The sequence below is a fragment of the Parambassis ranga genome, chromosome 17 (genome assembly GCF_900634625.1).
Source record: "Parambassis ranga chromosome 17, fParRan2.1, whole genome shotgun sequence".
Classification (NCBI taxonomy): Eukaryota; Metazoa; Chordata; class Actinopteri; family Ambassidae; genus Parambassis; species Parambassis ranga.
The window spans coordinates 9,170,179-9,185,056 of record NC_041037.1 but is presented as its reverse complement, the minus strand read 5'-3'; the positions used below and the strand labels follow the sequence as shown (position 1 = coordinate 9,185,056).

At 41.5% G+C, this 14,878-nt stretch overlaps 1 protein-coding gene across 1 annotated transcript; it reads left to right on the top strand.

The window, feature by feature from the left end:
- On the top strand, window positions 1-14,878 carry LOC114449660 (collagen alpha-3(IV) chain-like). The gene is made up of 48 exons (XM_028427478.1): window positions 1-12; window positions 107-151; window positions 241-285; window positions 364-426; window positions 523-576; window positions 716-742; window positions 838-906; window positions 1,043-1,105; window positions 1,207-1,242; window positions 1,554-1,598; window positions 1,757-1,834; window positions 2,312-2,365; window positions 2,450-2,512; window positions 3,190-3,234; window positions 3,624-3,702; window positions 3,862-3,897; window positions 4,007-4,183; window positions 4,329-4,418; window positions 4,527-4,610; window positions 4,705-4,775; window positions 4,859-5,047; window positions 5,149-5,320; window positions 5,392-5,481; window positions 5,565-5,672; window positions 5,756-5,850; window positions 6,961-7,111; window positions 7,216-7,323; window positions 8,378-8,542; window positions 8,726-8,812; window positions 9,009-9,146; window positions 9,321-9,419; window positions 9,520-9,612; window positions 9,738-9,877; window positions 10,006-10,132; window positions 10,223-10,303; window positions 10,392-10,490; window positions 10,659-10,706; window positions 10,970-11,152; window positions 11,391-11,521; window positions 11,764-11,836; window positions 12,137-12,211; window positions 12,293-12,418; window positions 12,543-12,638; window positions 12,796-13,005; window positions 13,119-13,296; window positions 13,387-13,501; window positions 13,598-13,770; window positions 14,022-14,878. Exons 1-48 carry the CDS (start codon window positions 1-3, stop codon window positions 14,137-14,139), a joined length of 4,704 nt encoding a protein of 1,567 aa, XP_028283279.1. The 3' UTR covers window positions 14,140-14,878.

Genomic DNA, 14,878 nt, shown 5'->3' with positions numbered 1-14,878 from the left:
ATGGGACCAAAGGTAGCATCTTAACTGACCTCCAGATTCTTCTCATTCTGGCTAAACTTACCCAGATGTTGTGAGGAATAATTCATTTTAATGCACTCTCTCACAGGGCAAAACCGGGCGTGATGGACCTCCTGGAGCAAAAGGCGATCCGGTAAATGTGCTAGATGTCTCATTAAGGTAATGTTGTGCTTTCAATCTTCAACGTGGGTTTGCATGTAAAATTGTGCACTGTCATTACAGGGAGCTGAAGGCAAAGAGGGATTTGCTGGTACTCATGGTTTGCCTGTGAGTTTCTATACACATGTGCTGGTCCATTGTGTGCTCCTCCTTCACATGTTCATTCGTGTTGCTCTTTCTGTACAGGGTATTCCAGGGTTACAAGGGCCTCCAGGTGCTCCAGGGGCCCCAGGTTGCAATGGAACAGACGTAGGTCTAAGCAAGACAGAAAAAATACATATTAATATACATAAACACATGCACTATATGGCTGTATATGTTTTGAACATATTGCCTATACTTCAGGGAGATGAGGGACTGCCTGGTATTCCTGGGCCCAATGGTCTTGATGGACATCCAGTAAGAAACAAACAGTATTTTCTCATGACACTCCTCTGATTACCCTGATACTCCTCTGATACTTTATTGTTTTATTGTGCCCTTCCTAAAATTATCCATCAATTAACAATGTTTCTTTATTACGACTTTCACTTTATAGGGTTCACCAGGTCCGCACGGACAAAAGGTAACAGAAAAATATAAGTTGTGCAGCCCAGGGTAATTTGTTAAGTACTGTTTGTGTTTGTGTATAAATAAACAAATAAATGTTCAATTTTGCAGGGTGAATCCCAGATATCACTTGATTCAAAACCAGGACCACCTGGGCCACCTGGAAGAAATGGAAAGCCGGTAACATTTTACATTGCCTTAAAGCATATATATATATATATATATATATATATATATATATATATATATTTACAATTTTGCAGTATATCCCTCCGAACAGGAGTGTTTATATTAAGCACAAAATCTCTAATTTCAGGGACTTCCTGGTATCTATGGACAGCAGGGGCCACGAGGGGACCCTGGACCCAAGGGATTCATTGTGAGTAAAGTAGTTGTATCACAGAAATTCAGCACAAAATATAGTAGATATATAGTAGATTGTGATGCCTGATACTACTGCCCATACCCTTTTTTAAACAGGGGCCTCCAGGTTATGCTGGGGATCCAGGATCTAAGGTAATGTCTCTGCATGTTCCTTTGGTGAGGTGAAGTGAGCTATAGATGTAAAAAATTAGAATTATAGATTGTAAGTATTCACAGGAAAGCAGCCACAGCTGCAGGTTTTTGTTTTGGTCCGACTCTGCAGTTATCAGGGTTGATAGCTGGGAAATTCAAAACAATAGCATGGTGAAAACATTGACATGCTTTGCCATCCCATTTCAAACTAAGAAATAAGAACATTTCTGTAAATTAAGTGGCAGCTGTTGGGGGATAAGGTTCATAAAACTGGGTTTTTTAAAATCTTAAGTTTTCCATTCATCCTGCAGGGCCAAGAAGGTATAGGCGGATACCCAGGACCTCGAGGACCGAAGGTGATTTCTTACTTCAATAGCCTATTATAGTTGTTACAATTCATTACAGATGAGAGGATGTTGAATATATAGTATGTCATTACACCATATTTCTTTCTGCCTATTTCCATCTTCTATGCTATGTCTCATTGAAGATGATCTTCTTTTGTTTGATATAGGGGAGACAAGGACCCCGAGGCCCACCAGGACCACCGGGACGAATAAAGGAATATTTCACAGAGAGCATCATTTTAAAGGTACATTAAACAATTAGCCCATTTGAGAAATAGCAGGTGTGCCAGAGGCAACAGATTTCTCACCATGCCTACAGTTTCACACATCGAAATGAAACGCACATCCAATGGTGTCACTGTCCTCTTTACACTGGCTTATTAAACAGCAGGCTTCTCACACAGCCACCAGGTGTGACACAACCGCAAAACAGAGAGGAATAGATTACCAAGGAATTGTTGGGACACCGAATGGAGAGACTCAAAACAACAGCAATGTATTCAATAAATTTATGTTTCATGTGTAAAAATGTAAGGTCACAAGCTCACAACAACTGTTTGCATATGGCCTTTGGAAGCTTATTAGTGAATATAATATAACAGTTAAAATATATAAACAAGTCAATGTGATAAAATCTGCACCATGATCTTCTTGCAAAAGGCATTCCCACTGTATTATCAGCAGTTTACTAACCCCTAATCTGATGTTTATTTCTCATTCAGGGTCAAAAGGGAGACAGAGGAGATGTAGGAGAAAAAGGCTGCAAAGGTTCTACAGTAAGTTCCTCTTTATTAAATCCCAGGATTGCACAATAAAATTACACTTTTCTAATTCTTGTCTATATTTTTATCTGTCGCCAGGGAGACCCTGGTTACAGCTATGGAAAAGGAGCAAAGGGAGACAAAGGGCTGCCAGGTCCAGAGGTGAGACAACAGTTCATCTCTGTTATTTATCTTCCATACATGAGATCTTTATATATTGGACATGTTTTTGTACTACACTTTGCATTAAAGGCCTACCAGTATTTAAGGATTTGCTCAAGAACAAAGATGATCAGCAGAGGGCAGTGAAGCAACATTAATCAGATTTGCCATTAAACAGGAGAAGGAATGGAACTCTTATCAGACTCTTTTTCCAGATCATTACTCAAATAAAATGGCGTAGTATCATCACTATCATGGAAGAGTCCCAGAAAAGCAGGGACAAAACAAGTAGCTACTTCACTTACATCGCAGTGCACAAGGATTTCTTCTAATATTATTGAACATTTTTTAGAAATTGGTGCAACAATGACACACACAATGCCAATAAATCTTACTGTTGTAACCATAAAGGGCCTTGATATCAAAGAGACCACATTTCTCTAAAAACCTTTAGCATTTTACTCTATTTTGTTACTTTTTTATAACTTATAAAAAGCAATTTGTGTTGCAAGGTTTTGTATGAAAGGTGCAATATAAATAAAGTTTGACTGATTGACTTTAAAGTTAACAATTGGGGTCCTAAAACTGTTTTCTTTTTTAGCTTTATTTATATGTAAAACCCTTTCTGTTGGTTCCTTGTATGACTGATTCTCACTCTTGTACTTCTCCATCCACAGGGAAAGCAAGGGAAGGATGGTGACCCTGGACAACATGGATTTAGGGTACTGTACCTCTATGCTATGTGTGTTTATGTTGTGTGCAAATATATTGTGTGTTCTCCCTTGCTGTGGTGCTTTTAAATACAATATAGTTCTATATAGGGAAGGCCTGGCCCCAGAGGTATTCCAGGATATCCAGGGACAACAGGCTTGACGGTCAGTATTCCTACCTACAAAAATACAATACAAATCTTGTGGTGGGTTGATAATGCTTTGTTTCTGGGATTTAATCTATAGGGTGAAAGGGGAAATAGAGGTCTACCTGGTCCTCCTGGTGATGTGAGTGTTTGTATGTTTCTGATTTGCAATTCTTATTTTGTATTTTACTGCCGGTTAGTCTTTGAAGTATGAACTGTGAAAATGAATCAAGCTATGTTGTGTTTTGTTTACAGGTTTATATGACTGAGCCAGTGAAAGGATACATGGGAGATCCTGGTCCTCCAGGCCCAGCTGGATTTCCCGGGAGTCCAGGTAAATGAATATGGTGCTTCCTAAACAGCAAACTGACACACAGTGAAGTGTAAAGCTCACAACAGTGCAGAAATTGTGGTTCAAGGTCACTGATTTGCAACAAATATGTCTGTAGTGGTAGTTTAACAGCAATAACACAAGCTTTTACTCCTTTCTCAGGTGTTGTGGGATTTCCTGGACCTCCTGGACTTCCAGGTATACAGAGAAGAAAATGTTCTTCATCTGATTGCTTTTAAAACAAAAAGCTTAGATTATTGTTTTCTCCAAATGTATTGGTCTAAGTCTTTCGTTTTACCTTATACAGGTCATACGTCTGGAGCTTTTCAGCCAGGCCCTCAAGGTCCCAAAGGCTTTCCAGGCCCCAAAGGGGATCCTGGGAATCCTGGGGATAGGTACATAGGACTACCTGGACCAGATGGGGATTCTGGTGATGATGGCCCTCCTGGAGAAGCGGGCCCACCTGGACCCCCTGAAGACCAAAGTATGCCATAATAAAGGATTATCTTAAACATTTTATCTTAAAAGTTATGTCTTAATGACACTCATTAAAACAATTACCTTATACTACATAAAAGTTATTTACAGTGACTGGATGTGTTGTATCGTAAAACTTGTGTTGATTGTAGCCAACAGGATTACCAAAGGTCTCCCCGGAATGAAGGGAGTGAGAGGTGTCACTGGACCTATGGGATACGATGGATTGTTTGGAATGAAGGGTTGGTAATTACAATATAAGTTATATGTTTTCATGCAATAACTGTAAGTTGTGATATGCTTAAGTATGGAATTGTGCAAGCTAATCACCACATTTCTGCATTGCACAGGAGAGAAGGGGGAGCCCTGTTACGATTGTGAGGGATTAGGAGCCGCAGGACCTCCTGGTCCACGTGGTCTACCTGGCATTCCTGGTATAAACATTCACTGCATTATAACATCAAGTCTGACTTCCACTAGCGTGTGTAAATAACCAATAGTGGACCACTTGAAACTGGAATGTTTCAGGCTATAATCCAGGACCAGGTGCAAAAGGTGACCAAGGCCCACCAGGAAAAAGAGGTCTACCTGGTAGACCTGTAAGTTGTTGTTTGTTTGTTTGTTTTGCTGTTTGTATCTGTGTATGTTGCAAATTTGTAAAAAAGATAATTTCTTTCCAAAGGGTGAAAATGGTAGAACTGGATTTCCAGGTCCTCCAGGACAGAAGGGAGACTCGTATTCCTACAACATTCCTGGATTGAAGGGTGAAAAAGGAGACCCAGGACAGCCTGGCAGGCCTGGAGGAGATGGCTTCCCTGGGTCTCCTGGGTTGCCAGGTCGGAAAGGCAGTCAAGGACCTCCAGGGGATTCAGTGAGAATTTATTTGTTTTTTTTTGCAGTTGGGTGTTGGACTGATGTTTCAGTTATGCATATATGTAAATTCAGTGATAGCAGTTTATGTCTTTTCTCTAGTATCCTTACCCTGGTACAGAGGGAGACCCTGGTATCCCAGGTCCACCAGGACCCTTAGGCCTACCAGGACCAGCTGGCTACCCTGGGTCAGTGGGGTTTGGACCCGCTGGACATCCAGGAATTAAAGGAGATGTTGGAGTACCAGGACTGCCAGGGCAACCTGGAATTCCAGGTAAAGAAAAACATTAATCAATACACACCAAAGTGTAATAATACAGATTCTAACTATTCATTCACTGGAAGGCCAAAAAGGGGAACCTGGCCACATCCATGGCAAAGGACTTCCTGGCCCACCCGGATTTAAAGGTGTGCCTGGCTCGCCAGGACTACCAGGTAAGTATGGTTGTCAGGTGGATGGTAGGCTCTTAAATTATGTGAAAATGTACATAAACTCAACCTTACTATCAACCATCCAGGTTACCAAGGGACACCAGGGACCCCGGGAAGACCAGGATCTTCAGGACAAAAAGGAGAAAGAGGTGGCACGTCTGGGATTGGAAGGCCAGGAATCCCTGGAAAGAAAGGTGGTCCCATGAGTTTGATGAGAAAGGTCATTTATACCCTCTGCAGCTACATTGTTCATACATTTTTTTGTGTTTCTGTTCAGGAGAGAAAGGACAACCAGGTGAGCCAGGCAATCCAGGTAGGGGATTTCCTGGTCAACCAGGTCTACCTGGCCCTCCTGGTCTTCCCGGGCAGAAGGTCAGAGAAATTCTACATAAGTACATACAATAAACGTTTGAATATATTTTTGATTATACAGTAGTCACAATATATTAATTATTATGACTTGATATTTCAATACAATGAACAATGTAAAAAGCTAATTCATGTATTGGCTGAAAACTGGGCATCAGCCGGTCTCTTTACAGAGGTAATAAAATCTGACTCCTGTCATTGTGAAGTTGCCTGGCAACCAGCAGAAGTCAATGAGCATGTCTACATGCACATTAATATCCCAGTTTTGCGTCTTAGTCTTGTTCTGATTATATTCAGGATGTGGCATTTAGAAAGGACATGAGGACCCTTTAATATACTTTTACACTGCATTATACTAGTGTCTGTGCTATCTGTGTACATTTTTTCCTTACATTTCTTGCCATTACTAGTATGTCAGTAGATGATATTCATCACGGTTCCTATCCCAGGTAATCTAGGTAGCATACCTAAGTATCATGAGCTGTTGAGTGGCTGTTTCTTTTAGTTTTTTTTCCTAACTAGAGCCAGGTTGACACCCCCCATTTTCTGGTCTGTGTGTGATTCCAACATAAGCTAAAGCATTGTATTCAGCTATAGAAAAAAATATTTCTGACTGACTCTTAGGAAAAGAAATTGGGTATATGTTCACAAAGCCACCCCAGGTCCTTTAAGTGTAACACAGTGGACTATCAGTTCAGGCTAGAGAGGAGGTTGGCGGCCTTCATCATTAAAAGAGGCATTTGGGCCCATTTCCCACAAAGTAAAACAGCTTTTGATGCTGCTGGCACAAGTATGTGGATCCAAAGATTGACTACAAATGCATACCTTTTCAAGTTCATGTAAGTGTCGGGAATGGCATTCCATGTATCAAACACAAGTTCTTCCAGTGCTATATGTGTCACTTACAAAAACACAATGCAAAATATTAAAACAAGTTTTATTTTAATGTAACAAGAGCTCCTCGAGCTCCAAAGTAAGGAAAGAAAAGAAATAAAATAAATAAAAAAATATAAATTAAATTGCCATTATTTAAATCTTCACAATAATCTAATAATATATTTACATGTCTGACTGCATACATACACTTAATGTTTTGTATGTTTTTCTTAACAGGGTGATAGTGGCCCTGGATATCCTGGTCTTCCAGGTCCTCCAGGACATCCAGGTCAAGATGGAGATCCAGGGCCCATAGGAGATCCTGGGATTCCTGGGTCTCCTGGGTTTCCAGGACAAGTTGGCAAACCTGGACATCCAGGAGAAAAAGGTCCTCATTTTAAGCAGAACCTTTTAGACAGAAAGAAAATAATGTAAGCTCACTCTTATAAACATATCTTTATCTATTTGATGTCTCATTTGTGATTCATGCAGGAAGAAAAGGTTTCTTGGGCCCTCCAGGGCCCCCTGGTAAAGGTTCATGTATAGGCTTACCTGGACCACCAGGACCACAAGGACCAGATGGTTATCCAGGTCATCCAGGTCAGTGTATAATAAAGTCATGTGACGCAAATGAAATGCAGATGTACATTCTCCCTGTAATTTAATAATACACACTGCTCAACAAAATAAAGGGGAACACCTAAACAACACAATGTAACTCCAAGTCAATCACACTTCTGTGAAATCAGCCTGTCCAGTTAAGAAGCAACACTGATTGTGAATCAATTTCAGCTGCTGTTGTGCAAATGGAACAGACAACAGGTGGAAATGAGAGGCAATTATCAAGACAACCACTATAAAGGAGAGGTTCTGCAGGTGCTGACCACAGACCATTTCTCTGTTCTCATCCTTTCTGCCTGATTTTTTGCTCACTTTTGCATTTCATCAGTGTTCTCACCCCTAGCGGTAGCATGAGGCGGTGTCTACAACCACAGGTAGTGCAACTCATCCAGGATCCCACATTAATGCAAGCTGTGACAAGAAGGTTTAGTGTAAACTCAATCAGGCTCCATGAGGGCATCCACAAGTGGGACTTGTGCTTACAGCCCAACACCGTGCAGGGTGAATGGCATTGGCCAGAGAACACTAAGATTAGCAGATTTGCCATTTGCACCCTGTGTGCTTCACAGATGACAGCAGGTTCACACTGAGCACATATGACAAACGTGACAGAGTCTGGAGACGCTGTGGAGAACATTCTGCTGCCTGCAACATCCTCCAACATGACTGGTTTTGTGGTGGGTCAGTTATGGTGTGGGGAGGCATTTCTTTGGAGGGTCGCCCAGCCCTCCATGTGCTAGCCAGAAGTACCCTGACTGCCATTAAGTACCGGGATGAGATGCTCAGGCCAATTGAAGGATGTCTCCTTCCATCCACCAAAGCCATTACATTGACCATTTTTTATGTTATTTTGTTCTCAAAGTATTCCACTAAGTAATGAATGAATATTACATTAATTGGGATCTAGTATGTGTTATTTTAGTGTTCCCTATTTACTGTTTGAGCAGTGTAGCTTATACGTAAAGAAGACATCCTTTTTATACAGATTTTCTTATCCTTCCCACCTTCATTTTGTTCTGTCTCCCCATTCTAGGCCTTAATGGCTTCCCTGGTGAAAAAGGAAATATAGGTTTGCCAGGGTTTAGACTTTCTGGCCGTCCTGGTGATCCTGGTCCACCTGGGCCATCAGTGCCAGGTCCACCTGGGCTTCCTGGACCAAAAGGAAAATATGGACAAAATGGCTTGCCTGGTCAACAAGGTAAACCATTTATTTAATCATGTGCAGTTCTTTAATATATTAATATTTACTGCCTTAAACAAGTAATAAAAAAATATGTGTACATATGTATACATAACATCAATAGATCGCATCAACATTAATACTGTAATTATACATATTTATATACTTTAAAGTGTGTTCATTCCCCTTGGGTTTTATTAGGTCCAAGAGGAGAACCTGGACCAGAAGGGTTATCAGGGTATGGACAAGTAGGACTGCCTGGTGTTACCGGACCACCAGGTCTAAGAGGTAAAGTGGCGATGCACACACACACACATAAACACACAGCGTTGTGCATCTATTACACAGATTTAATGAATACATAGTGTTACAACATTTTTTATATAAAATGTATTTATTTATATAGAAATATCTGTCAGTTTATGGTATCTCATTGTAGTTATATCTACAATGAAGTTAAACTCCTGAACATGACCGTTTGCAGGTGACCCTGGTCCAGATGGGTTCAGAGGTGTTCCAGGTTTCCCAGGCATGAATGGAGAGCCCGGCCCCATAGGTCCTAGAGGGTCTCCACCACCAGAAATATACGAGCTGGGGCCCATAGGGGATCCTGGTGAACCAGGTACACGTTGCAGTAACTAAATATTTAATTTTACAGCTACTTGCTGTAATATGGAGATATTTGTTTTTAGTTTCATGTCCTAAAAAATGTTGAAATAAACAGTAAGGTCTAGTGACCTGGTTTAAAGTATATATCATGGTATGGTAATAATGTTCTCCGATTGTATTGTATAAGGCCACCCTGGTCTACCTGGTCACCCAGGAGACAGCGGAAGGACTGGACAAAAGGGCCAAAGAGGAAGAGGGGGAGCACCAGGAAATCCTGGACTAAGAGGTTAGAAATTTTATATATTTAGTTTGGCAATGTTTTGCTTCATAAATCTAGCATCAGCAAAGACACGGTGTATTTGTGCTGTGTGTCCATATGTGCCCAGGTTTCCCCGGAGATCCTGGCAGATCAACAGGTTCACCAGGAATTCCAGGACCTCCTGGAGACCCAGGGAACACAGGATTCAGAGGGCCACCAGGTAAGACAGGTGTTTTTTCTAAATCATTTATTTAACTTATAAAAATGTATTTCATATTTATAGATTTTAGATTTTTGCATTGAGGATGAAGTTTTATTTCTATTCACTTGGTTTAATCCTACCAGGGTCCAAGGGGCCTAAAGGAGAACCAGGAATCCCTGGAAGGCTAGGTGCAGATGGTGCACCAGGTCCATCTGGTCCAAAAGGAGCTACAGGAGAACCAAACTACTATGGATATGGCTCAACTGGACCAGTAGGACAAAAGGTAGTAATGATAATATGCTTATTAGGTTTATTAGGCTGATGCAGCCCAGCAAAATCCAATCTAGTATATGATCGAGTATGTCAACAATAATGATTTTGTTCCCTCTATATTCTTCTTCCAATCCTCAGGGTGAACCAGGTGAAATCTATACTTCTGCAATGAAGGGTCAAAAAGGAGAACCTGGCATTGAGGGCTCACTAGGTGAATCGGGTTATCATGGATCCAAAGGAAACCCAGGAGCTCCTGGGGAAAATGGTAACCAACTTTCTGCTTTCACACTGATTTTTATTTCACACACCTTGTCTTACTCACTACTCAGCTTCTGTGCCCACCTTGCTGTTCTAGGTCCCCCAGGCTATCCAGGGCCCAAAGGTTCAGATGGCCCTCCAGGAAACAAAGGACAGAGAGGACCCAATGGGCCACCAGGCAAATTCTTCTTGTTGTCTAAAATATAAAGAAAGCAAAAAATTATGATCAAATTAGTAAAATACATATTTTCATCTGTTTGGCTTAGGTAACCCGGGTCCACCTGTTGGTATTGGGATTCAAGGTCCTAAAGGTGACCCAGGCCGTGATGGATACCCTGGGCCACAAGGGGAGAAAGGGAACATGAGTAAGAAAAGTCAATACACACCCTGTTCATTATAAACATAAGAATTGCTTTCCCTCTGTCTAAACCAACAAAGACCAATAATAGGAAACTCATCACTTTCCTAGTAAAAGGGCCTAGTCTCTGTTATGGCTGCAGTCAAAACTCACCTATCCTGCCTCTCCTCTGCAGTCATAATAGAAGGGCCGCCTGGGCCACGAGGTGTCCAAGGTCGACCAGGTAAGTCACCTGTGTCATATTCTTTTCAGTGCAGTTACCCAGATCCACGTTGTTTTAGCCTTGCTCTCTCGGAAGTTCTGTGCAAAGGGCAAAAGCCTTAGGGGTCTAGAGCATTTTGGTGAACCTGACATAATAATATTATATGACAATATACTCCATATTCCTAAATATCAAATAATTAAAAAATTGTGCCATAGTTGAATGCTCAAATAGAATGCTTAGAGAGGTTCAACAATCTGTGGTCTTTACACACTGTGCTGTAGGTGTTCCTGGGGACCCTGGTCCTCCTGGGCCAATTGTCACAGCAATTCCTGGACCAGTAGGGGAGAAAGGAGCAGCAGGTCCACCTGGTAACATTGGTTTTAGAGGACAACCGGGAAGAGATGGTGACTGTTTTCCTGGGTCTAAAGGAGATCATGGTCATCCTGGCAACCCTGGGAGGAGAGGTGAGGATGGACTGCAAGGGGACCTTTGAAGGGTTGCTCTTTGGCATGTAATACATACATGATGAACCACTGTTCTATAGAATGAACAACTGCATAAAACAGCATATTGCCATATTGACAGAATACTTGCAGACGGCTCATGCTCAACTCTGGAGTTATCTGCATAATGCAGCAATGGTTATCATGGACTTTATGGATTGTCACTTAGTTTACGCCTAATTTGTGTCTCACATTCCAGGTTATCCTGGTCCACCTGGCCCTCCAGGTCCCACATTACCAGGGCTAAAAGGAGACAAAGGGGACCCAGGTCCACCAGGAAGCCCAGGTTATGGTGGCAACCAAGGAGATCCAGGCCCTGCAGGACCACCTGTAATTGATTGTACCATTTTGTTTGACAAATGCTTGAAGAAAGGAGCATGGAGTTCCACGACTACATTTATATTTATATTCATATTTTTGTATTTCAAATTAATGTAAGTTTTTTTTTTAAATAATCATTGGCACTTCATGTTACTTGATGTTACGTTCACAGCCATATAGAAGACTCTTCAAACTGCCTCTGTAAAGTTTCCCATACCTTTGACCTTTTATTGTTCCATTTTCCTCCCCAGGGTCCTACAGGCAGAGTTGGAGACCCAGGTCGAGTAGGTGATCCTGGTGCTCCTGGATTTCCGGGGCCCCCTGGTAATCCATCATGTCAAGTGTAGTCTATAGATTGGGCTAAAATGGATTCCTACTCCAGACAAAGTGTGATAACACAACAAATGTATAATAGTCCAAATATGATTTATGTTCCCTGAACAGAGATGAAATACAAGTGGGACAGAGAAGACAGAGGAGACAGAGAAATAAGAATTATGAGAATTCATTGCACTTTTTTATGTGACACTTAGTAGCTTAGTAGCTTCTTATTGCATAGCCTCACATCATCAGATATGAAGAGTCTCTTATCCCATTGAAATCTTTCTGCGATCCATGTTTTAGGTAACACCGGAGACCCTGGATACACAACAGGTCCTCCTGGTCCACCTGGGCCAAAAGGTTTTCCTGGACGACCAGGTGTGTGTGAGAAAAATATTTTATTCATGTCAGATCTTTAATCTAGCACATTGAGATGTATGTGTTGCTGTGTGTTTACAGGCCTTAAAGGTGAACCAGCATTTCGTAGAGTGATATTGGAACCAGGACCTCCTGGCCCACCTGGTCGCCAGGGAAATCCTGGATTCCCAGGGAGCGCTGGTCCACTAGGGCCACCAGGTCCCCCAGGTTCAGAATTTTATACAGTAATATTAAGTATTCTTTCTTAGAATAGAATTCTTAGAATTCTTAATGTCAAAAGCAATTTGTTTTTCAGTAAATCAACTGTGACACTGAACGTCTCTGTTCCCAGGCCCTCCAGGTGTCAAAGGAAGACCTGGTATCAGTCCATTTGGCCTCCCTGGATTTCCTGGCCAGAAGGGAGACAAGGGAAGAGCAGCACCACCAGGTATGCATAGACACCTGGTAAAAAAAAAAAAAAAACATGTGGCCACATTATGGTGAACATGGTTGGTGCACAGGTTCTCCAAGTTTAGGCATCTGCTGCAGTTGTTTATTTCAGTATGTGGATGATTAAAATCTTCTTTTTATTATTTACTTTGCAGGCCCAGTAGGCAGGCCTGGAAACCCCGGCCTCAAAGGTCCTCCAGGTCTTCCTGGCAGAAGTGGTCAAGGTGATATCGACAGTTTTCTGATAGCCAGGCACAGCCAGAGCACACAAGTTCCTCCCTGCCCTCCTGGCACTAGCCGCATGTACTCTGGTTATTCCTTTCTCTTCATCAATGGAAACGAGAGAGCTCATGGTCAGGACCTTGGTAAGAGCATAGAGACCTTCATATCCTTAAATAACGTGTGTGTGTGTGTATTCTGCTTCCAAAACAAATGTGTGTTTCAGTCATTATATAATGTTTTTTTTTCTCTCTCTCAGGCACTATGGGCAGCTGTCTCCCTCGTTTCACCACCATGCCCTTCCTGTTCTGCGACACAGAAAATACCTGCCGCTATGCCTCTCGTAATGACTACTCATACTGGCTATCCACTGATGCTCAGATGCCTGCCAACATGGTTTCAATCACAGGGGAGAAGCTGGCCTCCTACATTAGCAGGTGGGACAATACAGTCACACTTTTCTGCATAGACTAAAACACAATATGAGAAAAAAACTGAAAAGTAATTAAAAATGTTCCCTTGTTTAGGTGTTCAGTGTGTGAAACCACCTCCAACATCATAGCCATCCACAGCCAGACAACACAGATCCCAGAATGTCCCAGAGACTGGGAATCCCTGTGGACTGGCTACTCATTTGTCATGGTAAAGAAACCTGTTTTTCATTCTCTTCACTCATTTGTTCATGTAATAAGCAATTTCCCAAATTATTTAATTTTCATTCTCAATCACTTGTTCTAGCAAACTGGTGTCGGAGCAGATGGATCGTCCCAGCCTCTGGTTTCTCCTGGCTCATGTCTGGAAAATTTCCGCCAAGTGCCCTTTATTGAGTGTCACGGCAGGGGGACATGTAACTACTACCCTGATTCCTACAGCTACTGGCTGGCATCTCTTGACCCCAGCAGAATGTTCAGGTAAGCTGTGCACATAAAGCATAGGTCAGTCTGGATCAGATCATCAGCAGTGGTTTGTTCCAGAGGCATCCACTATATACAAGGAGACGTTTTCTTGCTATTTAGTAGCATAGTGCTAACAAACCATTTGACTTTAATCTAAGCATGTACACAGCTGTAAACTGTAAACAACAGCTGGACTTTTTATTTAGTATTGTCACATATCTAACATTGTGTGGTGTGTGTGTGTGTGTTTTATTTTCCCCCTACAGTAAACCCGTTCCTCAGACAGTGAAGGGACCTTCTCTACAAAATGTCATCAGCCGTTGCAATGTTTGCAGAAAACCATGGCATGATGGCAGAGGTGACAGCCGTGGGGACAATTTTTAACAGTTAGTGTTTTGAATTTTAAACTGTCATTTACCATAAGAAAATGTGACAAATGGGTGGGTATTGGAGTGTTCGCGTGTGTGTTTCCTCAACATGATTGTTTCACAAGCTCTACTGATTATGTACATTACACAGATTATTATATTTTGTAGCTGTTGTGTGTCACAATTGAATAATTACTGGATAATAATTACCACTGGTGTTAATAAAACAATCCCTTTTAACTGACACACATAACACATATTGCTTTAGCCTCAAATGCCTTGTGTGTGTGTGTGTTCCTGTGTAACCAATATGGAGGTTTTTGTTTTGTATCACTTTATCAGTCACTCACATTGTTGTAGAGGAATTTTGTGTTAACGTACACCTGAATGCTCCAGAGCAGCAAAATGCCAAAACAGCTGCTTTTATAGAGGTCAATAGACCTGTGATGATCAATTCATCAAGGACTGATGATCAGCAGCACCTGCTGCAGCTCATCTTCTTAAATCTTATGGAAGAAATAAGAGGGGACTTCTTCGCATGTTTTTGTTTTAGCTTAATTTCTGCTGAATAAATAAAGGCACACAAAGTTATCATTGTGGTTCACCTGAAGTTGTAGTTGCCTAATACTAAGACTCACTGCAATGACACAGGATTTACTATGTTTTATACCAAAAAAAACATTGAATTAAAATGGAGGCTCATTGAATACTACATTACACTTTATTCACTGATTGCTTATTTAATATTTCCTCAC

Excerpts from the sequence above, each read along its gene's own strand:
- LOC114449660 (XM_028427478.1), top strand. Across the intron at positions 4,611-4,704 it reads TGGTCTACCTGGCATTCCTG|GCTATAATCCAGGACCAGGT; the intron begins GTATAAACATTC and ends GGAATGTTTCAG. Across the intron at positions 12,639-12,795 it reads GGGAAGAGCAGCACCACCAG|GCCCAGTAGGCAGGCCTGGA; the intron begins GTATGCATAGAC and ends TTTACTTTGCAG.